Source organism: Rattus rattus, chromosome 12 (assembly GCF_011064425.1).
Source record: "Rattus rattus isolate New Zealand chromosome 12, Rrattus_CSIRO_v1, whole genome shotgun sequence".
Classification (NCBI taxonomy): domain Eukaryota; kingdom Metazoa; phylum Chordata; class Mammalia; order Rodentia; family Muridae; genus Rattus; species Rattus rattus.
In genome coordinates this window covers 82,496,869-82,520,319 of record NC_046165.1, presented here as the reverse complement: position 1 = coordinate 82,520,319, position 23,451 = coordinate 82,496,869, and the positions used below count along the sequence as shown (strand labels likewise).

The window sequence follows — 23,451 nt, the reverse complement described above, 5'->3', positions numbered from 1 at the left end:
GGCCTATTTTCGCTGCAGAATCAGTTTTTCATACTTTATCCAGAATCCTAGCACATAAACACATAAAAATAGAGTTGATCTGGGGGGGGGCACCTTTCCTCTCTACCCTAGCGTCTCTGCACACCACCACTTGCCCACGCTTCCCTGGAGGATTCTGAAATCCCTGGTTTTCACAGAGCCCACTCTGCAAAACTTACTGTGAGATCTCTAAATCATCAAATCTCTCTAAGTCATTAAAGATCCCTTTTGAGTTTGTGCTTTCTGGAATGCATCACTCTGGATTCTCTCCCCCCTTAAAGCTCCACTGCTTGTCTTGTTGTTGCTGTTGTCATTGTTGTTGTTGTTGCTGCTGCTGCTGCTTCTTAAATCGTGGCGTTGCAAATCACATTCACATAGGATTTACCCTTCAGAAGTACACATTCCCAGGGCTGTATTCCCATAGCAGTCATCACAGTCAATTTTATGCCATGTTCATGGTCTTAAAAAGAAACCAACCATACATCAAGAGCCAGTGTTCTGCCTGTATTCTCCCAGTTCTAGGCTATCTTCAACCTATATTCTGCAAATGTGCCTGTTTCTGTTTTTGGCTTTTTAAATAAGTAAAACCAAGCAATTGGTGGGCTTTAGGTGCCTGACTTCTTTCACTTAGCATAATGTTTTCAAGATCCATGCATGTTGTAGCATGTACTGTTCTTTCTATTTGTGGCTGAATAATATTCCAGGATATATACCTTTGCCCAATTGTCAGCTGGGATTTTTGGATTCTATATATGTGTATATATTCTAGGCATATATGTACATGATTTTCCTCTCTTCCATTCTGTTTCAATGTTTTAAATATATACATCTTCTGTGTGATATCATATCCCTCCGAGCAAGAACAAAAAGAAAGCAAAGGAAATTTTTTTTCTTTTAAGGTTGGGGTCCAATTTGTAAATTTCCTCTCAGAGCTTTTGAGTATATATCATGTCTGAGATTCACAAGAATGACCCCTCTTCCTCAGTAGAAGAGAGTGGCTATCAGAGGACTGACCTCTCTGTGGTCATAGGAGATCCTAGATCTCCTCTCCAGGTTGCTTTGCTACTGCCTTGTTAAGGTGCCACATCCCTGAACAGGTAGTTAAACAACAATGTCACTCTGAGCTCAGTGCTGGGGTTCTGAGGATAATTTTGAGACTGGGGAGAGGGTGGAGTTGATGAAACTCCATTAAGAATCCGGTCAAAGCTATAGATCCACTTCCAAGGAAATACTTATAAACAGTATTCCCATGCAATTGCAGAAGACCTACAGTGTTTCTTAATCCAAACCATAGATCCTTGTTAAGGACAAGTGATACAATATAATAAGCTCACCCTTGTCAAAATGACTCTGACTCTCATGGTCACCATGAATTATTTCTTGGCTAAACTAAAATTATCTTGGCCGAACTTTGGAGTCTGGTTTTCTAAAAGAGCAAATTGTCCAGGAATTAAATCACTAGATCCTATGACCCTTTGTCTTCTCGCTCAAACTGTGTGCTCTTGAACAAGCCAGTTACCATTGTTTGTTGAGTAACACACAAGATCCAGCATGCAATACATAACCATTTAAAACTATTCAGGCTTTTGACAGTGGAGATCCAGTTCCCTGACTTCTAGGTGTAAGATTAGAGTTGTAACACTTTGCCGCTAGACACTGGAATGTATTTATTCTGGGCATAGAGTTTAAAAAGTAAAGAAGTCTGCATATTTTTTCTAACTCAGCACTTGTTAAGTGAAAATAATAACTAGAGTTTGTACATATTTTCCCCAGAAATAATACACATACACCCAAGATTAAAGACCCATCTAACACTGTATTCTAATCTTTTGTTCTTCACCTAGGGATATTTGTTCCCATACAGTAAGGCCTATCAGGATTCCTTCTAAATATAAGGAGCCTATGGCACTTGAGTAACCAGCTTGTGGGATGTGAAGCCTCCTAGTGTAGCCGAGAACGGTCAGGAGGAAATCAGTTGTAATTTTATTGCATCTCAATAGTCAGCTGTGACCTGAAATAGTCCATATTATACAAAATGATGAGATTTATCTTTAAAGTGAAATGGACTAGTTAATGGGGACTTGAGTAGAGAAGACTGGAGACATTCTAGAACTGAGATAAGAAGACTTGGAAACCATTAGACTTCTATTCTTGTGTGCTATTTGGTTTAGAAGATCAACCATTAAGCCCATATTACAGATCGTCTCCCTCAACCTGTTTTGGACTAGGCACTAGTGAGTGAATACAATCTCCAGTTTTACAATCACTCCCTGAGTTTAATCACTGGGATAAAGTCTCGTCTAAAGGCAGCTGTTGAGACATTTGTTCACCATACTTTTCCATCTTAAATATTTATTTTTTCATTAAAATTTGTGAAGTACCAATAAAGAGGAAATTGTGTATTAAATAGTTTCTCACTTGGCCTAGTGTGTTTTCATCTCGTTTCCAAGGTCAGATGGTCTTAACAGAAAGATAACATACACACAATCTGTTCCATGACAAGGCAAAATGTGCAGCACAGGAAGTCAAGTGGGATGCTTTTCCCGTAGCAGTCCTGGATTTACAATCACGTAGCCCATCCGATGCGAAAGCCAACTCCCCACTCTTCTTGTGCCACTGAGAACCTGTGCTCCTCTTAGTTACTGCTGTCCGGACTTCAGAGTATGGGTCAAGTGCGAGGAAGCCACCGGGAGAATTAGAAGACACAAATCTGCTAAGTTGCAAGTAAAATGAGATAAACAGGCAATTTACACAGGGCTTCATGAGAACAGCTAGCAGGGAAGACGGGACCCCTATGGGCATGCACCCCTACTTCATGAGGCTTCCCATTTGCCGAAAACAATAAATAGCCCAGGGAGAGTACAGAGTAATGGAGGAGGCTCACTGTGGTTCCAGAAAAGCAAGTTAGTCAAAGAAATCACCAGTGACAGGAAAATCCGGCAAAAGGAGTACGGATCTTGTCATTACCTGAATTTCAATGAGGAATTCTTTAATATCTAGCACTTAGCAACATGATTCACAACCTTAGTATTAAGGAATAATCGCCATGCAGTATATAGAGCTGAGATGTATTGAAAGAAATGTACAGCCATAGAGCCCGAAGCTAATGGATTTTAATTCAATCCTGAGGGGAAATATAATATGATATATTATAATTCTTCTTCTTCTTCTTCTTCTTCTTCTTCTTCTTCTTCTTCTTCTTCTTCTTCTTCTTCTTCTTCTTCTTCTTCTTCTTCTTCTTCTTCTTCTTCTTCTTCTTCTTCCTCTTCCTCCTCCTCCTCCTCCTCTTCCTCCTCCTCCTCTTCCTCCTCCTCCTCCTTCTTCTTCTTTTTTGATTCAAAATTTTACTCTAGAACTCAGGCTAGCCTCAAATTCATAATGATTCTCTTGCTTTAACCTTCTCCCACCAAATGTCAGGATTATAGACACAAGCCACCAGGCCAGTTCTACATAGTTTCTAAACTGTGTGATATGCATATTTGTGTATTCCATCAGTACTTGGGTAGGTCTATGTCAATCCCATATCCAGAATCTAATTCTAGTTCCACTGCAGTAGTGGGAAAGCAAGGCAGCAGAGATACCAAGGTCACATTGCCCTGCAAAAGAGAGGCAGGATAACCATATCAAAACACTTCATTTTAGGGGAGAGGATGGCTCAGTCCATATAATGTTATTGTGCAAGCCTAAAGATGTAAATTCAAAGCTGTGTGTGTGTGTGAACTCCAGAGCTAGGGAGTCAGTGACAGGAGGTTCTTCTCACCTTCTTAGCAAATCAAAACCAATGAAAGGCCTTGTGGACAGCTCCTGAGAAATAACAGCACCTAAGTAGTCCTCTGGCCTCCAAACAAACATGAGTGCACACACACACACACACACACACACACACACACACACACACACACACACACACACACAAACCATGCTTTATTTGATAAGCAGGTGAAGATATTTATTATACCAGGGAGATCATAATACTTATACACAGCAAAGGGAAGCAATAGTGGGAATACATAGTAATCAACACATGAAGGTGTATTATGCCTCAACAAGCCACAGGGTCTCCACCTTATGTCCAAATAGAAGGACATGTTCCTCAAAGAAAGATTGTCCCTATTGACCCTTTAGACACAAGACCCAGGTCTGACCCTGCCTCCATATACACAGAAGAAGCCCCGTCAGTTTTTACCATGTCCATCAGTCAAGACTGTTAAGAGAACATGTCTGTCTATTTCATTGGTGTTCTTTGCTTGGTCAGAAACCCCTCGTGCCATGTTTCAACTTGTGCTAACTTTCCTATAGCAAATCTTCTGGATAAGCATAATATCCTAGTTATTTTAATAAATGTGACTCAATTACAGCAATCCAAAGAAAAATCTAGTGAAACAAGTCGGTCACGTGACAACGGAAAGTAGGAATATGATTCTGGGTCCTATTTCAACAGCTAAAAATGAATTTGGAACCCTGTCAATATTCCCATATTCTTTTGATTTAACATTCTTCTTTGTGACTCTAGTGCAGAATTCTGTGAATTCTTTTCTTTTTTAAATTAAGCTTTGGTTTGTGCTATGCACAAGTAAACCTCTTTGAATCTAGCAGCGGGCCAACAAGGGTTCTGATTCATTAGGACAAAACACCATGGACCATTTGCTTTGTTTTTCCTCCAATCAACTGGAAGGGGGGGGAGGGGAGGATGACTTGGTGATGGTGTCCTTTGCGACTTCTTGGGGCACTTGGACAATGATAATATTTGAATTGCAATTACAGTTGGCAAAACTCTTTTCACATCTAGCTCCTTACTAGATCTTCAGAGTAGACCTATGAACCTGATGTGCTCAGGGCCAGAAAGGGCCTTGGGCCCTTAATTCTTAAGGGAAATCAGTAAAGCAACAGGCCGGGAACCAGCTTGTCATTAAGTTTCCTTCTTTATTGTCATATTCCTATGACCCATTATGGTTACATTGGGCATCTTCATATGTGAAGATAGAGAGAAAAACATAGAATAGTCAAGTTGAGGTACTGACTTTACACACACACACACACACACACACACACAGAGAGAGAGAGAGAGAGAGAGAGAGACAGAGACAGAGACAGAGACAGAGACAGAGAGACAGAGAGAGACAGAGACAGAGACAGAGAGACAGAGACAGACAGAGAGACAGAGAGATTGAAATATATCTCTTCTGGTTATTTTGAGACAGAGCTAAAGGCATATTCACAAAGGCTTGCCCAGCCCCTCTGGAGATCAGCAGTCTGTATCAGCCCCTCCCTCCCCCATCCGGGACATAGTGCTATCACCTGTAAGAAAACTGAGCTCAGTATGTAGGCAGTATGGCCTCTGGCCTCACACTGAGACGTTATCCAGGTCTTCCAAGCCCAAGGCAATGTCTCGTCTGCTTACTCCTGCCCAGTCACCCTGCTTGCCGGCACCCAGTTTTGCAGCACGTTCCTCCCGTCTTATTTCTGTATGTCTTCACAGCCTTGTAATGCTTTATTTAATTCTCATCTTTCCGTGTGTCCTTTTGTCCTGATTTTTATTTGCACTGTTCCTTTTTCTTTTTTTGTTCCTAATTAACCCTCCTCCTGAAAGTTTGCTAAAGAGTGGGTAAGTGCATTTTTCTTTCCAAATAACAATGTTTTTGTATTGTTGTTTTTGTGTTACGGAAATACAAAATAATTCAAAAGGATACTAAAATGTTCTAATAAATGTCAAGGAGCTGGCATATAATAACTTGTGTTGAAATTGCTTTTCCTTCTCCCCTGGCATTTACAGCAGATTTTTGTTTGTGTGGGGGTGTGTTTTTACATTACTATTTAAATTTAATCGACAGCACCAGTTTGAAAAAATTGGAAAAACTTAGCTTCAGTCTCAGCAGAAGTTCTAACCTGGGTCTGCTTATTGATGAACAGACTAAAAGGGGGGGGAGTGTGGCTTGTCATGATGGTTCAGAAAGAGACACCTTACCTGGGCTCTGGGTCAAGACTGTAGTTAAAACTGATGGGTTCTGAGGCATATACCAAAGAATAAAATACTTAGCAGATTTTTATAAAATCTATGTCTTAGTCAAATTCCCTTTGGAGGGATCCAACCGTTTAAATTGCATCCCCCAACAATTCCCCAGAAATACCCTTCCCCTTCCCAGTGTACTAGATGACTATTGAATCAAGCTTTGTAAAATCCAGTTCAACACACCGCTAGGCCATTAAGCCATATGTGTGCTGGGGTGAGGGGTGTGTGTGTGTGTGTGTGTGTGTATGTGTGTGTGTGTGTGTGTGTGTGTGTGTGTGTGTGTGTACATCGAAGGCTATCTGAAGCCTTAGACAAGAACCAATGAGCCTGCTGATTTTTTTTAAGTGCTTCAGGTCCCTCTATCAAAGAGAAGTCAGAATCTTATAGCTGCTTCTAGGGGTGTGGAAACAAACTGGACTTGGAGGCCAGGTTTTATTTATAGATTCTGATCTAAAAACCAGGGACGCAATGCCTCGCTGTCAACCCCCTGACATGCTAACATGTGTCTTCCTGTCTTCTTTAGCATCAATACCATTCAAAAATAGACGAACTAATTGAAGAAACCGTTAAGGAAATGATCACACTCTTGGTGGCAAAGGTAACCTTCAGCTTCGGGTGAAAGGGGGCATTATTAATGTTGCCTTTGTCGTGTCTGCATTTCCATTAAAATGTAACACGTGAAAAAGTTGAGCGGGATACTCGAGTCTCCCAAGAAACAGGATTGTACATCACCCAGCCGCAGCTTGCGAGGATTTTCCGATGTTTGTGAGCTGTGTGAAGATCAATTGTTGAAGCGGCATATGTTAACTTAATAAGAATGTGTCCCCGAACGCCGCGCTAGGTTACGCGGGGAATGTTTGTTTTGTTTTCAGCGCTGACAAAGTTAGATTTTAAAATACATTAAAGTGAAGCGGTAATAAGGAATTCTGCCATGCCGAAAACCCCTTTCCCTCTAGTTTCACATGCAGTGAGAGTCATAATAACACAGAAAAGTCAGATAAAGCTATTTCAGTCACCCTCATGAATTATAGAATTTTAACTAAGTAATGCTGAATGGGAAGACATTTATATTTGCCAGTGCTAAACTTCTGTTTCCCCCAAATTACTGATAAAATACAAATAAAAATAGATTGGATTAAATGTAGTGCTAATATGTAATGTAAAGACTGCTTTGCGCAGTTTGGGATTTCGAAAAGTGCATTTAATATTATCGCATGCTATATGCGACGCGATAATATTTTGTCACTTTGCACTTCTGTAACACTCCGTATTTGCAATCACATAATAATGAAGAGAAAGCCGGATAAGTCAAATATTGCCGTACAACGGCAGTCAGTCTTTTCCTTCCTGCAAGTGAGAGTTAAAAGACGAGATGCAGAAATGAGCAGGGGCTGAGTCCTAGCCTCTGGGTGGCTGGGACATGCTGTTCTTTCTTGTAAACAACAATAATCTGAAATAATAATCTTTTTTTCCTTTTCGCTGTTTCTCTAGTTTGTAACTATATTGGAAGGCGTACTGGCGAAGTTATCCAGATACGACGAGGGGACTTTGTTTTCTTCGTTTCTGTCATTTACGGTGAGTACAGAGCCTCATGCTCTCCCAGTTGTTCTGGTTCGGTTGTGGGTCTGCTTGGGTGAGAGGTAACGTGTGGTTCTGCTTGGCGGTGGCAGTGTGTGTTAATCACATTCAAGCACTAAGGTAACATGTTAACGCTGGAGAAGAGACAGGGCATTGCCTAATGGCCTGTAAGCTGTCCAGGTCCGCAGCATTTGTGAATAGCCCACCTTTAACTGCCTTGGCTTTGACAGGAAATACAGTATAGGCCACCATTTTTACCAATAAATACTTTTAAGAATTGTATACGGTGATCTTCAGGTCAGCTGTAACTGCAAATACCTTTTTATGGCCTTTTTTACTCTACTGTTTTCTTAATCGAGTTGGTTGGATACAGTTCAAGTCCAGGAAGCCTCATAGAGGAAGGAATATACATCTCCGAGTGAGTCTGCTTGGTACACAGCCTCTGTCTGTGGAAGCTGAAGTACGGGGTCTCTATAGACTGGAGACCAGCCAGTGTGCCTCCTTTAGGGAAAGGAGCTCTCTCGTTCTGCCTGCCTGAGTTCAGGAGCTGTTTGCATTTATAGCCTCCAGAGCTGCTGACACGTCCTTTCCAAATTCTTTGAAGCTCCAGTCCAGTGCTAAAATTGTGTAAGGCCAAGGCCAAAGGTAAAGGAAAAATAGGAGCCAGTAGATTTCTGTGGATAGGTGACCAGAGGAGAGAGTCTTTCTTCCTGCTTCCTTCCCAGTTCCTGCCAAGTAGATACAGTAAAGGTGTTACGGGTTCTAAACTGCTTTAACAACAATACAAGAACAGTAGTCAGTCTGGGAGCCTGTAGTAATCTCACAAGTGTGCATCAAATGCCAGACGAGGCTCAGAACATCATCGTGGGTACAAATCCTTATCTTTGAAAACTCTACAGAACTGAGTTCAAATCCTGCCACAATACTGGCCAGCCGCATGAGCCCGAGTGAGTCTCTGGGCTGAGTTTCCTCATCTGTAAGAGTATGAGAGGTGGATGATGTCTCCCATGGTGCCATAGTATGAGGTAAAAACCTCATGGTCTGAGCTTATAATCAGACTCGGTTTAAATAGCATCTTTTGCAAGTAATAAATATGCTCATGATAAGATAACACGCATACATGCATGCAACATCTTTCTAAACCTGCCATAAAAAGGAGTAGATGTATGAACAAATATACCCGATTTTGGCTTTTCCTCCGCCCATAGTTTCCTCTTCCTAGGAATTAAGGCAGATGTTAGCTGACAACATTTCAAGCCATTGCTAGAAAACATTTATCTTCAACACACCCAGCTCGTTTTGATGTGTAACTCTGACCCTCCCAAATATAAAGATGAATTTAAGCCAGAAGTAGGAAGGCCTTCTTATCTGGTGTTCGTTGTCAAAGGTGGGTTGACTGGGAAGGGGACAATGCAAAGTCACGTTGCGCCCGACTTCACTCTGCAGAACTATCTGAAATATGTCATATCTACAAAGAAACCTACCCAGCCCACTCCTTTGACAAAGAAAGAATCCAAGACCCAGAGAGGGGGAGTCATTTGTCTGAGGTGACATAGCAATATGTAGAGTGGAGACAAGAAGCCAACTCCCCTGCCAGTTTCCCACCACGGAGTGGCCTCTGGAAAGAGTGGGATTCCGCTGGCAAATGCCTGACGCTGGAAGGCAGATGGGCTCGTGAGTGGGCAAGCTTCACGGAGAAGGATCCAGGGCACATGAGTTGGAGATAGGCTAGGGCTCACTCCCTCGTTGAAACGGTGGAGATGACAAGGAAGGGGGTGGGATAAAGTGCAATATCTGCAAACTTCTCCTGGTGCCCAGAGACTCTTGCTTTGAGACTTCATTTTTAGAACCAGTGTTTTCACAGCAGTGTACTAGAACCCATGACCCAAGAAGCCCCCTTTGCTGTTTATGGATTCCACCTTTGTTCCCGCCAAGACCCTCCTCTGGGAGAAACTCTCCAAAAGAGTTGTTAGCCCGGCAGCAGCCAGATGAAGAATTCAGGATCCCGGGATTTCCCTGGGAGTGTGAGGAACCCGGACCAAAGTGTCCCATGATGACTTCCCAGCTCTGCTTCTCATTGATCTTTCTCATTGATCCTACGACACTTGACAGCCTAGAGGCAAGCCCAGCCATGACACCACCATACCGTAGCCAGAGCCCTCCAGCTCCGTTGCTGAGCCTGGAACTTCCCTCCTTGTGATACTCCTCCCACACATTTGGCCACCTCGTGGCCACGAGCACCCACTTCTCATTTGCAGCCCGTGATCTCATTGCCTGCCAGAATCCCAGTATTAGACACGGGAACTGAACTTAGAGGTGGCGAGAATCTCTCCACACATGGATTCTGAGTTCCTGCCCAAATTGCGGAGGGCCTCTGAAAGATGCTGGCATCCCAGCGGCGTTAACTTCCCAGGAACAGAACAGAGGTGAAAGGGTGGGGACAGTGGGGGTGGGGTGGGGGTAAACCAGATAGGTGAGAATAAGTGCAGGAACCAGCTGTGTGTGTATCCCAGGACCCGGACCGAGGTGGGCAGCCTGTGCGGAGTCTGGCAATGCTTGCCTTTAACTCTGCTCCCATTTTCTGATTCCATTCTTTGAGCATTACTGTGCACTTACCACATCCCCACCTCAGCAGGGCTGCCAAAGATGAGCCATGTGCTCGGCCCCCCAGAAAGCTGACGCGTATCGACAAATATGCCACCCTGTCCCCCCTCTTTCTCCTGCTGAGCGCCTCCTTTGCTGGGTGGGCTTGATTTTCGTGGTCCAAGCCAGACATTTTGGAAAACGTCTGCAGTGGCACAGAGCAGGCAGGAATATTTATTTCTCATCTCCATCTGCATTTGCTTCCTCTCTGGGAGAGGAGCTGGGGGAGGAGGGCGGATGAGATGTGGCTTCCTCGTGCCAGCCCAAGAGGCGCCCAAGCGCACCCTCCTTGCCTTCCTCAGGGGCCTCAGCAGCAGTAGCAGCCTGGGACTGAGGGAGGCAGGCGCCTCTCGAACTTTCCAAAGATCAGCCCAGTTGGAAGATATAGTTAGCAACCATCCACCCCTTTCCCTTGCCTGCAAGATGTGCTTTTATGGCGGGTGGCTGTTTGGAAAGGACTCTGCCTTGTGGGTAGCCTCATGCTGTTCTTTTAGGAGGCCAAAAGGCAGGGTAAACAGGTGCCCAGGTCCCTCTCCCATAACATCAAATACATCAAACACCCTTGTCCAGGCTTTGGCAAGAATGCTGCTCCTGAGTTAATTCATTTACCCAGTCAGTCACCCCGCTTCCCTTACAAAGCACTTATATGTCAGGTGTTGGGCCAGGGGCAGGGGTCACAGCAGTACTTCCAAAGATGCTCTCCGCCCTTTTGGAGCTTACGTTTATCCAGGGAGCTAGACAATCAGAAAGGAAAAGATCGAATGATCAAGAGGAAGGAAACGTTGCCTGGGACACAAACTGAAGAAAAAGGCAGAGTTGGGGGGGGGATATTATTTAAACCAGGACAGTCCCTCCAGATCCTTCTAAGGAGCCATAAGCAGAAATTCCAGGAGCCAGTTGTGAACAAAGAGGAAGGGAAGGAAATATTTCAGAGACAGCAGCAGCCATCAACGGCCAAGCAAGGAAGCAAGAGACCTTTGTGCAGCAGGACCATACAGGGCGGGGTAGAGAGATGTTCGAGATGAAGACTGGTTTGGAGAGGTCAAAGGGGAAACTGTGGTGTGATAAGTTGTGCTGAAGACTTTGCTTAAGAGAAGTGAGTCCCAAGCTTCAGTCAGATTCAGAAAGAAAGGCAGCCCCAAATACATAGATCCGGGTAAGGAAGCTCGACTCTGCCCCTTGGCATAAAGCTGGGTGACCCGGAGCAGCATCCCATTCCCCACATTTTCATCGCCTTTGCTATGGCAGATAAATTCAGACATCTAAAATGAGTCCAAAGGCGTACATCCTGCTCCTCACGTCCTTGCTGAGTGCCTGGCACAGAGCTAAGTGTTCTGAATGTATGTTTCTGGGACTCGGGAGCAATTCTGTTCTACCAACACTCTGTAGAAAATGTTGGAAGCAAGGCTCAGAGAGGTTGAGCTCCCACTCCCGCTTTACCTGAGCCTTCCTCCACAGCCTTCACAGTGGAGTGAAGACATGGGACATGGGACAGTCTAACTCCCACCCCACACCTGCAGGACAGGAACAGCGGCTCCTCCAAAGCACCAGGATTTCAGCCAGCTACAGTTCTCCTTCCAAACGCATCCATTTGTTACTTACGGAACGAGAGGAATGACGCCCACTGCAAGGCTTCCGGGAGTCTAATCCCTACTGTGTGTCCTGTCTTCTGGGTCTCTAATTGCTCACATCGACTGTTGTCATTGCCATTGTCATTGCCAGTTCTTCCTCCTCCTCTTCCTCCTCCTCTTTCTCCTCCTCTTTTCATCCTCTTCCTCCTCCCCTTCCTCCTCCCCCTTCTCTTCCTCCTCCTCCTCCTTCTCTTCCTCCTCCTCCCCCTCCTCCCCTTCCTCCTCCTCCTCCCCCTCCTTCTCTTCCTCCTCCTCCTCCTGCTTGCCAGGATTATAGCTGTTCTTCCACTTGAGAGTGAAACAACTTGAAATGGTTCATCTCTCTAAAAGCTGTGACCAAGGCAGGAGCCAGCAGCAGTGACTGCAGTCTGTTTGTTTGTTGTTTGTTTGTTTGTTTGTTTGTTTTTTCAGAGCACCTTGAAACGTGTAATGATTTGGTAATGATCAGAGATGGAGCAGAGAGTCCTGAGGGAACTGTGGTAACAGAAGCGATTGGAGCCATAGAGTAGGGTGAGATTTCAGAACGGCTCACTAAGTTTCCTTGGACAGTGTTCCATTTTGCCTTGGCTTTAGAGAGCAGCCAGGAAAGGAAAGGTTGCTTTTTATGCTGTGGGCTGGTGATAGGTGACACAGACCAAACATCAAAGGCTAACAGCATCAGGCTATCGGCTGCTGGGTTCCTGTGGGTTGGACCAGTTGGCTAATACATTCCAAGTGGAATGCCCTGCCTCACATGCTACAGCAGCAGGCATGCACGTCAGGACTAACTTACTGATGCTGTGGAATGATTTCCATGCGTTTTCTCCCTTCATCCTTACAGCCAGGCTCTGCCTAGGTTCCGTTCATGTTATAGATGGTGTCCTCTGAGTTATTCTCTAAGCCATATGAAAACTTTAACTCACACTTTTATTATGGCCGTATAATTGCCTACATGTACATAGCTCATCCAGGAGACAATGGTAGAGGGTACCCCATGCCTTTACACACACACACACACACACACACACACACACACACACACACATGCACACACCACATGCTTATGTGCAATGCTCGCACTAAATAAATAAAACAACAAGATCTGACCGGCACAATTATTTTATGAATAACGCAGCCTAATTATTCCATTTTGGAATAACACCCAGGCAAGAGGCTTTCCATTTTTCCACTGCCTTTGTGCGTCTACATAATTTCCAGTTTTATTTTAGTCCTTCGATGAACACATTTTTAGTAGATACTAACATACTAGGTAGTGGGGGCTCAGTACTAAATAAGAGAAACCGTTCCTCTTACTCTGTGTTTGCAGGCTGCAGGTATATTCCCAACAGGTAATGATTATTACTCATCATGATTATTCCGAGACAGAGGAAAGTAGTCAGTGAAGTGGAATTATAGAGCAAAGATTCTCAACCTCCTCCACTAGAGGCCAGTGAAGAAAATTACTTGTGGGGGATGGATATTGTCCTGCTGGACTGTGTCTGGAGATAAACATGACGAGTGTGCATGTACATACGGAAGGCACAGGGCAAGCTCAGGTGCTGAGAACAGCAGAACATAACTGTCTCTGCCATCTCTGTCACATGGATGGCGGATGAGCACTACCACACCCATCCTTGTATATATTCGTGCTGGGAATCAAACTCAGGTCTCCATGCTTACACCACTTCTTTTTTTTTTTTTAACTCAAGGTCTTACGACATCATAACTTCAATGGATACTAATCTCTCTACAGAGATATCTAGTAGGCTAGGCAAATTTCTAGAGGAACACAAATTTAAAAGGGGTTCTGACTATTTTATATCCATGTATACATTATAATTCAACTACATCCAAGGTGAATAGCTATTATTTTTGTTCATTTCTGTACATCTACTATATAATGTAGAGTAGCTGGTAAGTAGGTCTTTAATAAATAAAATAAAAATATAGAAAGCCTCCTTTAATACATTTATTGATAATATAATAAGCACTAAAAGAATCCTGCTACATATACTTTATTAAATGGTTAATGTTCCCTTAAATTCTTTTATACCTATATTTTATGCATATCTTTTATTGCTCAGGTTAAAAACTATGCCATCAATATGTGTCTTCCTTTCTTTTTTTTTAAATTTTTTTTATCTTTATTAACTTGAGTATTTCTTATTTACATTTCGATTGTTATTCCCTTTCCCGATTTCTGGGCCAACATCCCCCAGCCCCTCCCCCTCCCCTTCTATTTGGTTGTTTCCCTCCCCATCCTCCCCCCATTACCGCCCTCCCCCCAACAATCACGTTCACTGGGGGTTCAGTCTTAGCAGGACCAAGGGCTTCCCCTTCCACTGGTGCCCTTACTAGGATATTCATTGCTACCTATGCAGTTGGAGCCCAGGGTCAGTCCATGTATAGTCTTTGGGTAGTGGCTTAGTCCCTGGAAGCTCTGGTTGCTTGGCATTGTTGTACATATGGGGTCTCGAGCCCCTTCGAGCTCTTCCAGTTCTTTCTCTGATTCCTTCAACGGAGGTCCCGTTCTCAGTTCAGTGGTTTGCTGCTGGCATTCGCCTATGTATTTGCTGTATTCTGGCTGTGTCTCTCAGGAGCGATCTACATCCGGCTCCTGTCGGCCTGCACTTCTTTGCTTCATCCATCTTGTCTAATTGGGTGGCTGTATATGTATGGGCCACATGTGGGGCAGGCTCTGAATGGGTGTTCCTTTTGTGTCTGTTTTAATCTTTGCCTCTCTATTCCCTGACAAGGGTATTCTTGTTCCCCTTTTAAAGAAGGAGTAAAGCATCCGCATTTTGGTCATCCGTCTTGAGTTTCATTTGTTCTGCTTACACCACTTCTTAAGCCATCTCCCCGGCCCCAGAAGTGACTCTCAAACTAGACCTACAGAAGAATTAGCATTTGACCTGACAAGGAAGGAATTTGGTTAAGACAAGACAGAGAGGCCAGTTCCCTGGTAGAAAAGCCAGTAGCAAGCTCTTGTCTTTGGACACGGCAGCTGTGAGCTGCCCTTAGAAGGTGACGTGAAGAGCCTTCCAGGTTTTCCTAATTCATTTTGCTCGTAGTGAACTAGCAAAGTTCCTGTGCTGAGAAGCACAGTCTTCTCCATCCTGGGCTTGTCCCTTTCATCAGCCATCTCCAAACATTTCAGAATGTGGCATGCTCTTTGGGGTCTGCGACATAATATTTCAGCACCTATTTGGATAACCTCATTTCGATTGCTGCCTCGAAAGCACAGTTGACAATTAACACACCTGCTGACCAGAGCAACATAGAGAAGAGAAAGATAGGCATCTGAAGGCAGCCATTTCCTTTAATGTTCTCTCATAAGAACAGAGCTGCCTTTGAAAACAAACATGAAGATAGACGCCGTGTTTTGTTCAGACTCTCGAGTGCTGAGCAAGCTGCTCACAGAAACTCTAGTGTGAAAGAAATACCTAGAGAATTTGTATGCAGTTTCAACTGATCTATAATTAAAGGTTGTTGGGTCCACCTTAACCTCCAACCAGACTCAGTGGGACCTTATTGCCAGAAATTTAGGGAGAGATGGTGAAGCCCAGGCTGATAGAATTTGACAGTTTGTTGGCCACTTCTGAGATCCGGTTCTGTTATCTGCAGAGTAAGGCTTCCTACATCAATACTGGGTCTAGGGTGAACCATGGAGTTTTTGCAGTATCTAGTATGTGGCTATACTGTGAAGAACATTTCTAAAGCTAGGCTCAGTTTTCTAAGAAGAGCAAGGAAGTTGAAATGACCCAATCGAAACACTTCAACAGCTTTCCTTATTGAACTCGATAGTTCTTCTCTGAGGCCAGCCTTCTCTGCATAAGCACGAAGCAAAAGTGTGAGGATTCACCTTGTGATAGATTTCTATGTCCAGAATTTTGACCTCAAAGATATTTTTCATTACACTAAGTACATTGTTAGCATTTTGTCTTTTGTTACTCATAATCTTTAGGATGCCTCTTTATCAATTAAAATCTTAGCTAGGGCTAGGCGGTAGATTCAGTGTTGGAGGGCTTGCCTAGCAAGTATGTAATCCTGTGTCTGATTCTCCAAAAGAGAGAAGATAGGTAGGTAGGTAGGTAGGTAGGTAGGTAGGTAGGTAGGTAGAAAGAAAGAAAGAAAGAAAGAAAGAAAGAAAGAAAGAAAGAAAGAAAGAAAGAAAGAAAGAAAGAAAGGACAAGTCACCATGTCTAACATTGGAAGCATTTACTCAATTGGTCATCATGTTTTAAATGACTGCTATAAGTAAATTACAGACCAAAATCTGCAGACACAAGACTTTTTAGCTGGGTATGGTGGCACATGTCTTTAATCCCAGTACATGGGAAACAAAGACAGGGGTACTTCTGTGAATTCAAGGCCAGCCTAGTCTACATAGTGAATCACAGGATAGTCAGAGCTACATAGAACCTGTCTCAAAAAAACTTTCTAAATAATGTATTTGACAAATATATAGGTGTATATTTATGTCACACACACACACACACACACACACACACACACACACACACACCCTATAAGTTACTACCTAGAATACATTAATAAAAGGAACATTTGAGACTTTCTGGCTTTGTGTTTCCAGTGATTGGTATTATCTTATTGGTTCCTATTGCTAGTAAGATTCAACTGTCTGTGCTGCTTCCAATCTCCACATTTATGATATATATCAGCAGCCTGAAATTGATCATGATGGGATTTTCCATACTATCAAATTGAACCCACATACAAAGAAGAAAATCAATTGTCATTTCAGGGTTTTATTACTGTTGTCTTTTTAGAGGGAAGCAGAAATGACTCAAGTATAGGGTGTAACCACATTGTATCTAAGGTGGTGTTAATGTTGGATGCTATAAAAATTCTACATTAAGTACCCAACCACAGGGGAGAGGGTCATTCTTTCTGAACTCTCTTTTCATCTTTATTTTTACATCAAGGATAATGTTTCTACTTAGTCTGGCCATATTTTATACTTTCCTAACATTCAAATGTAACCTGGGGGGCCTCGGCTCAACCCTCTGAGCATATAACCATGTTCATGTTATCTGTATATTTTATTTATTTATCCCTTCTCTTATCTAGAGTGGCACTGATGTTCCACTTAAAGTAGAAGCAGGGTTGTATTTGAGGTTTTTGGGAGGGAATTGTTGTTTTGAGCATTTTTGTATGTTAGTTAATAATTTAAAATTTTTACAACTAAGCCAATCAGAAGATATATAAATATACCAAAAAAAAATAGGCCACACTGTAGATTCAGTCATGGCTGGAGTTTGGAAGCACAGAAACTTTTTACCCACCCCATTTATCGGGAAACTGGAAACACGGCCAGGGAAGAAAAGCACATTGCATGGTCCACCTCGTCATGCAAGCTGTCTGTTTCTTACCTATTCTCACCTGAAAAGAGGGAAGAAAGATCTCCCTTATGCAACAGACCAAGACTGATAAGGTATCCATGTCAGTGATGACTTACGTGGTTTGTAGCTTGAGGACTGGGGAGATGTCTCAGTCAGTACTGTGAGGACCTGCTTTCAATCTCCAGGACTCATATAAAAAGCCAGAGGTGGCACCACATGCTTATCAGCCCCAGAGAGGCAGATATCTCTGGGGTTCATTGACCAACCAGCATAAACTAATCAGTGAACCCTAAGTCCCAGTGAGACAGCTCAAAAAAAAAAGGTGGTCAGCTTCCAAGGAACAGCACTTGAAATTGATCTCTGGCACATGCCACAAACCCTAGCAAGAAGGGAAACTTCAGGGGGGAAAAATGGTGGCGCCTTCACTCAAAGGTGAAGAAAGAGTTCAGTGAAAACACTAAACTAGAATGCTCCATAAATAGAAAGAAAATTTTTATTGGAAATCAAACTACTAAGGCTGTCTCTTTGGGGTGGGATAGGGACAAAATGGGGGGTGGGGGGGAGAAGGAGATTCTATATGACAATCAGGGTGGAGTCTTTGAGCTGAACCAGGAACTAGTTGCCCTTCTAGGAGGTAGTTGGCCTCTAAGGGGGTGTGAAAGTGGGATCTTGATAAACAGAAATATGCCTTACAATATTCCCGAGGAAAACTGACTTTACTCTTCTGTTTACCCAGCAATAATCCTTCTGTTTGCCAGGTCAGAGTTCTTTTTGTTTAGGACATTGTTTTAAGCACTGCCAATTTGGGTAACCCTCTTTGGACGTAACAGCCCAAACTGGTGTCCAGCAACAGAGTCCAGCAACAGGGCCATGCTGAAGAGCGAGACGTGGCATTGACCTCTTGGAGTTTGAGTTCTAGTCAACTTCTTGTTGAGAGATGTTCAAGGCAGAGAAGTAAAGCCGACAGGTGTCAGGGGCAGACCATGTCCTCACTTGCAGTCAACAAAAGCTCGCCTGTTTTCTTGGAGAGTCTTCATAGTTACAACTTTGCAGTTCACAGCTCTGAGTTTTCTCTAAGGACGCAAGTGTGTCATATAAACAGACAAACGGGGAAGCAGCACAGGGTGAGCTCTAGGAGGGCAAGCCACTGTGGCTAGCCGTGGGCCTTCTGAGGAAGTTCCTTAACGTCCCTGAACCCAGTCTCCTCATCTGTCAGTGTGATTTTCATCAAGCTTCGCTGTAACACTTTGCTCGGCCTTAACTAGGACAGACTAAGTATACTACAAGCATCCTTCAGTCTCAGGAGCACGCAGACAGGCTGGGTCTAAAGGGATCCATCAGGCCTGTCAAAGTCCTGTCTGAGAATAGAGGATTAGAACAGAAGTAAGAAAAACTTCCAGTTTTTACCAAGCATCTGTTCAGAAGGTTGAGATTATTCTCTCCCTGGATGAAGATCCCTGAGTGCAGCACTCGAGCAAAGGAGACAGAACCGTTCTAACTATTCCCCAGCAAATGAGGCTCCAGCTGCTGGACAGGGCATAGAATGTGATGCTTCTACTTGAGGACAGACAGGTTTCCTACCTCCTACAGCCCTTTGCTTAAAGGAAGGCGGAGAGGCCCTGAGTGGTGTGTTGGCATGGTCTGTGGTACCCTCAGAATTGGTACCCTTTCTCTCACCATAGTAGCTGACTTAGGGTTTCCATTGCAGTGAAACACTAGGACCAAAAAGCAAACTGGAGAGGGAAAGGTTTGTTCAGCTTACCCTTCTGCATCGTACTCCATCATTGAAGGAAACCAAACAGGAACTCAAACAGGACAGGAAGCTGGAGGCAGGAGGGACTGATGCAGAGACCATAGAGGGATACTACTTACGGCCTTGTTCTTCTTGGCTTACTCAGCGTAGCTTCTTATGAGCCCAGCCAGGGATGCTACCACCAATAGTCACTAATTAGGGAAATGCCCTACAGGCTTGCGTACAACTCGATCTCATGGGGGCATTTTCCTAATTGAGGTTCCCTCCGTCCCAATGACTTTAGCTTGTATTAAGTTGACATGAAACTATTCAGCACAGTAGTTAAACCACAGATGATGCTTATGAACAGGCACAGAAGCCAAGCAGCCACTGACCGTCCTGTAGCCAGGGCTTGGTGCTCTTGTCCTACCTTCCCTTGGCCCTCTAGAGATCTGCAGTCATCCTCCAGGGGGCGTTTCAGAGTGTCCATGATACTTACACAACTATTTGTGAAGTTTTCTTTGGGATGGGTCAAACAATAGTGATTTTTGTTACCACAGTCACCACTGTTACCTGCAATTTATGTCAAGGAAAGCAAGACCGTGGCCGCACTGATAACCTTCACTCACAGATAAGGAAATGGGTGCATGGAGAAGCAGTCTACACAGAAGCACGTCACAGTAGTGAATGCTTTTCTGCCAGACCAGAGAAGTTCTAACCCCAGTCCTTTTCCTTCCCAGCTGCGTGTTCCATGGAAGCACCTTAGCTTCCTGGGGCCCAGTCTCCCTATTCCCCAAGTCAGGAAGCAGGTTCTCAAGAATTCAGAGTGCACATTAGGCATCCAGGTAAACATGTAGGTAAATCTGTCCACACTTCCTATAGGACAAGGTATCGCTGTCAAGTACATCCACGTTGCCTATGACACAACAGCGACCAGTTTCTCCCCCAAAAGACACAGAGAGCAGAAGCAGAAGTTGAAATGTGGCCACTGTTCTCTTTTCTATTATCTGAACTTTTTAAGAATGCGTTTCCCATTCGTAAGCCACCTCAGGAAACGTTCTGGGAAACAATATAATATTTCACCTCTCTTCTCAAATTCCAAAAGCTCAATTCCAAAAGCCGTTTTAAGCCACGAGCTACTTACAAGAAGTTGCCGATGACACGGTTCCCACACCTGTGAAAACACCCTTCCGTGACCTCCCCTAAAAGAGAGAGAGAAAGGGGACTTTGGGTTGTGTGCACCCATGTGGCACTGTGAAGGGTTTTTATCCTCTTTTTTAATGGGTCAGATACACATGACCAGATGCACTATTTTAACTCTTTTGAAGCTTACATTTGGATGGCAAGGTTGTCACGGTGTTAGGCAGCCCTTTCTGTCTGCAAAGCTCTTTTCATCTTCAAGAGCTCCGCTCGGCACTCCTTTATGCCACACTGATTCAGGGCTCACATGGACTAGAACACTTCACAATTGGCCCAGTATGCCCCATGATCTTTGGCAAGCGATAAAGACATTTCACCCCCTCCGGTGGTACAGCTCTGGGAATCCATCCTGCTGTCTATGATTCTACATTCACTTCAAGGGTGGTGGGTTTTTTTTTTCCTCCAGTCCTCTGAAAGGATTGGAAGGGGTTCTCACTGTCATTGTCACTTGGCCCCAGGCAGGAGCCACCAAGGCTTGCTCAACTGCTCACCCGCACACACAGTCCCAGTACATCCCACCCACTCGCACATTCTGTCGCACCCAAGCAGTCAGTCCTCGGCTGGCACTTAGCGCACATTCCTCTTCCCAAGACGCACTAAGAGCATGCACACTAGGGCTGGGGGGTGGCCAAGTGTTGCTGTAGCCTTAGGAGAGGGCATGCAATTCCATCCAAACCATGACTCCATCGAAGAGAGTCACCAAGAAAGTTGCCTTTCAGAAGGCGACACCCTTCCCACAAAATGCCTTTTTAACACTGGAGTATTAATCGTTCTACACTCATTTTGCTCCTTTTAACAATTCATCATAAAAATTAAGGTAAAAACGCATCTCAAGAAATAAAATAGGGAGGCTGGCCACATAATGTTTACTGCCAAGCCTGAGAGCCTGAACACAGATCTTACAACACACAGGGTGAAAAAGGAAAAGGAACTGCTATAAGCTGTTCTCTGACCTCCCCACACTCACCATGGCACACAAGCACGCACGCATGCACACATCTATACATAAATACATTTAATAAAATGTTTATATAGAAACATTCGATTTCTCAAGTATTTTTTTTTTAAAGAAATAACATCTCTCTGGCCTGCCACTTTCTCCCTAGCACCTTTGTCCCAGAGATGCCTTTGAACCAACTCATGGGTCTGGGGAAATGACTCAGTCTACAAAGTTGGTTAAGCATGAGGGCCTGAATTTATATCGCCACTTCCCATGGAAAGCTGAGCAAAGTAGTGTACATCTGTAACTCCAGGACTGAGTGAGGAAGAGATGGGCGGGTCCCTGAGGCTTGCTGGTCACATAGTTTTGTCAAAATGGTAGCCTCTGGGTTCAGCAAGAGACTCTGCCTCAGAAGACAAGGTTAAGAGTAATTGAGGAAGATATCAAGCATATCTCTGACCTCTACATACCTGTGTATAACACATGCGTACAGAGAGAGACAGAGACAGAGAGACCGAGATACTGAGACAGAGACAGATACAGAGACATAGATACAGAGAGAGATAGACAGACAGATGGACAGATAGATGGACAGATGAACAGACAGACAGATTTTTTTTTAAAAAATGTATTTTACCCCACAACCCTAAATAGTGCTCTTATGTGACTATTTTCTTGGTTTGGTTTTTTTTGTTGTTGTTGTTATTGTTTATGTGGTTATTGTTTATGTGTTAGAACAAGCACTTTGGTGTGTAGCCTAGCCTGGCCCCAACTGGCCATGTAGACCAGCTGGCTGTAGGCTTGTGGTCCTCCTGCCAAGACATGTGACAGCGCACTCCGTTTATGTGCATATGCCTTGACTGGCCAATCATAGCACAACAGCCCTTCCCCCCTTTGCTGTAGCCTTTACTCTTTTTATCACCTGTCCTCACTCCCCTTCCTCCTCGTTTTAACAGGTACCATTGTTTCTCTTTGTAGCTCTGCAGCTATAAATTATAACTGTTGGCCTTTATTTCCTGTATTCCCCACAAAGTGAGATTGACGACACCCAAACCTTTTCTTTCCCCTGCTTCGAAGTCTAACATAGTTCTCCATTCTTATTCTTAAGTATAGTAACTGTATTTAGTGTCTTGAGTTTGGCCCGCTGTGAAATAGGAGTTTTTGCAATGATAAAAATTGTTTGTCTGAACTGTCCTCAGTAGCTAGTAGCTCACCAGGGATGAAATGTGACCTGTGCACAAAAGTACTCTCAATGTTCACATTAAAATAATCACATGTGGCTGCTGAGTAGTGCAAGGTAAGAGCAAGCTCCTTATCCAAGCCCGACCTGCTGCCCCCCCCCGGGGGGGGGGATGAGTGATATTTGGCACATTGTTTTTTTTTTTTTTTTTTTTTTTTTATGCCCTAGGTCTGTTCAAAGAATTCACCATCTCTGTGGGGAAGTCTATTATTCCCATTTTGCAGATGAGGAAAAATGAGGTTAGGTAGCATGTCTCATGAGTGGTTGGATGGTTGGCCACGTATATCCAACCCCAGCATCCCTACTCAAAAGGCCAGACTTCCTCAAATCCCAATGAGTGATCCCCACCACCCTCTTCAGATCCATCATTCTGTTGCTCAGTGACAGGGTCATTGCTTGGCCCCTGTTGACTAGACAGTGCATATCATAGATGCTATATTTAGAGATACGCAGGGGTTGGGGATTTAGCTCAGTGGTAGAGCGCTTGCCTAGCAAGCGCAAGGCCCTGGGTTCGGTCCCCAGCTCCGAAAAAAAAAAAATTAGAGATATGCTATTCCTTTCCATTCCATTTGTGCCCGGAAACGGAAGCATGGAAACTGGAAGTGGAGGGAGAATGTGGACAAACGTAGGGAGTCTTGGGAAATTGGCAGTTGGGCTTCCTGTCCATTCACAGGAATCTTGTTTCTTTGAGCTGATAATTCCAGCAGCCATGGGACAGTAGCCAGCATGCCTTGATGCCCATACCACCCCAAAGGCACCTGGCCTTGCCCAACCTTGGAAGCCAAGTAGAATAGGACCTGGATAGCACTGAGGTGGGAGAGCAGCCAGTTTGTGATGAGAGGTCAGCAGGCCCCTTTGGAATAGCCCTTGAGGAACCCCACAAAGAACCACAGAGATCAGATGAGCAGCTTGAAGCTAGAAGGTTGACAGGATGGTCAACGTGGTGGCTCCTAAAAGACACCCAAAGCTCTGCCCGGCTCAGAACAGGTGCCCCACACAGGCTGCCCGTCTAATCCCTTTATGCCTTTGCCAAGTCTCCCTGCTGGTCATGCTTCATTGCCTGGCTCCTGCTCTTTATCTTGAACATTTTTCTTTCCCTGCTACTATAGTTTTTCCT

At 44.1% G+C, this 23,451-nt stretch overlaps 1 protein-coding gene across 1 annotated transcript in view; it reads left to right on the top strand.

Annotated features, from left to right (window-relative positions):
* Cadps (calcium dependent secretion activator) overlaps nucleotides 1–23,451 on the top strand; it is a 442,640-nt gene that overhangs the window by 364,925 nt on the left and 54,264 nt on the right. The window contains 2 exon segments of the mRNA XM_032917997.1: nucleotides 6,552–6,626; nucleotides 7,520–7,603. Of these exon segments, the coding sequence (XP_032773888.1) occupies nucleotides 6,552–6,626; nucleotides 7,520–7,603 (159 nt within the window).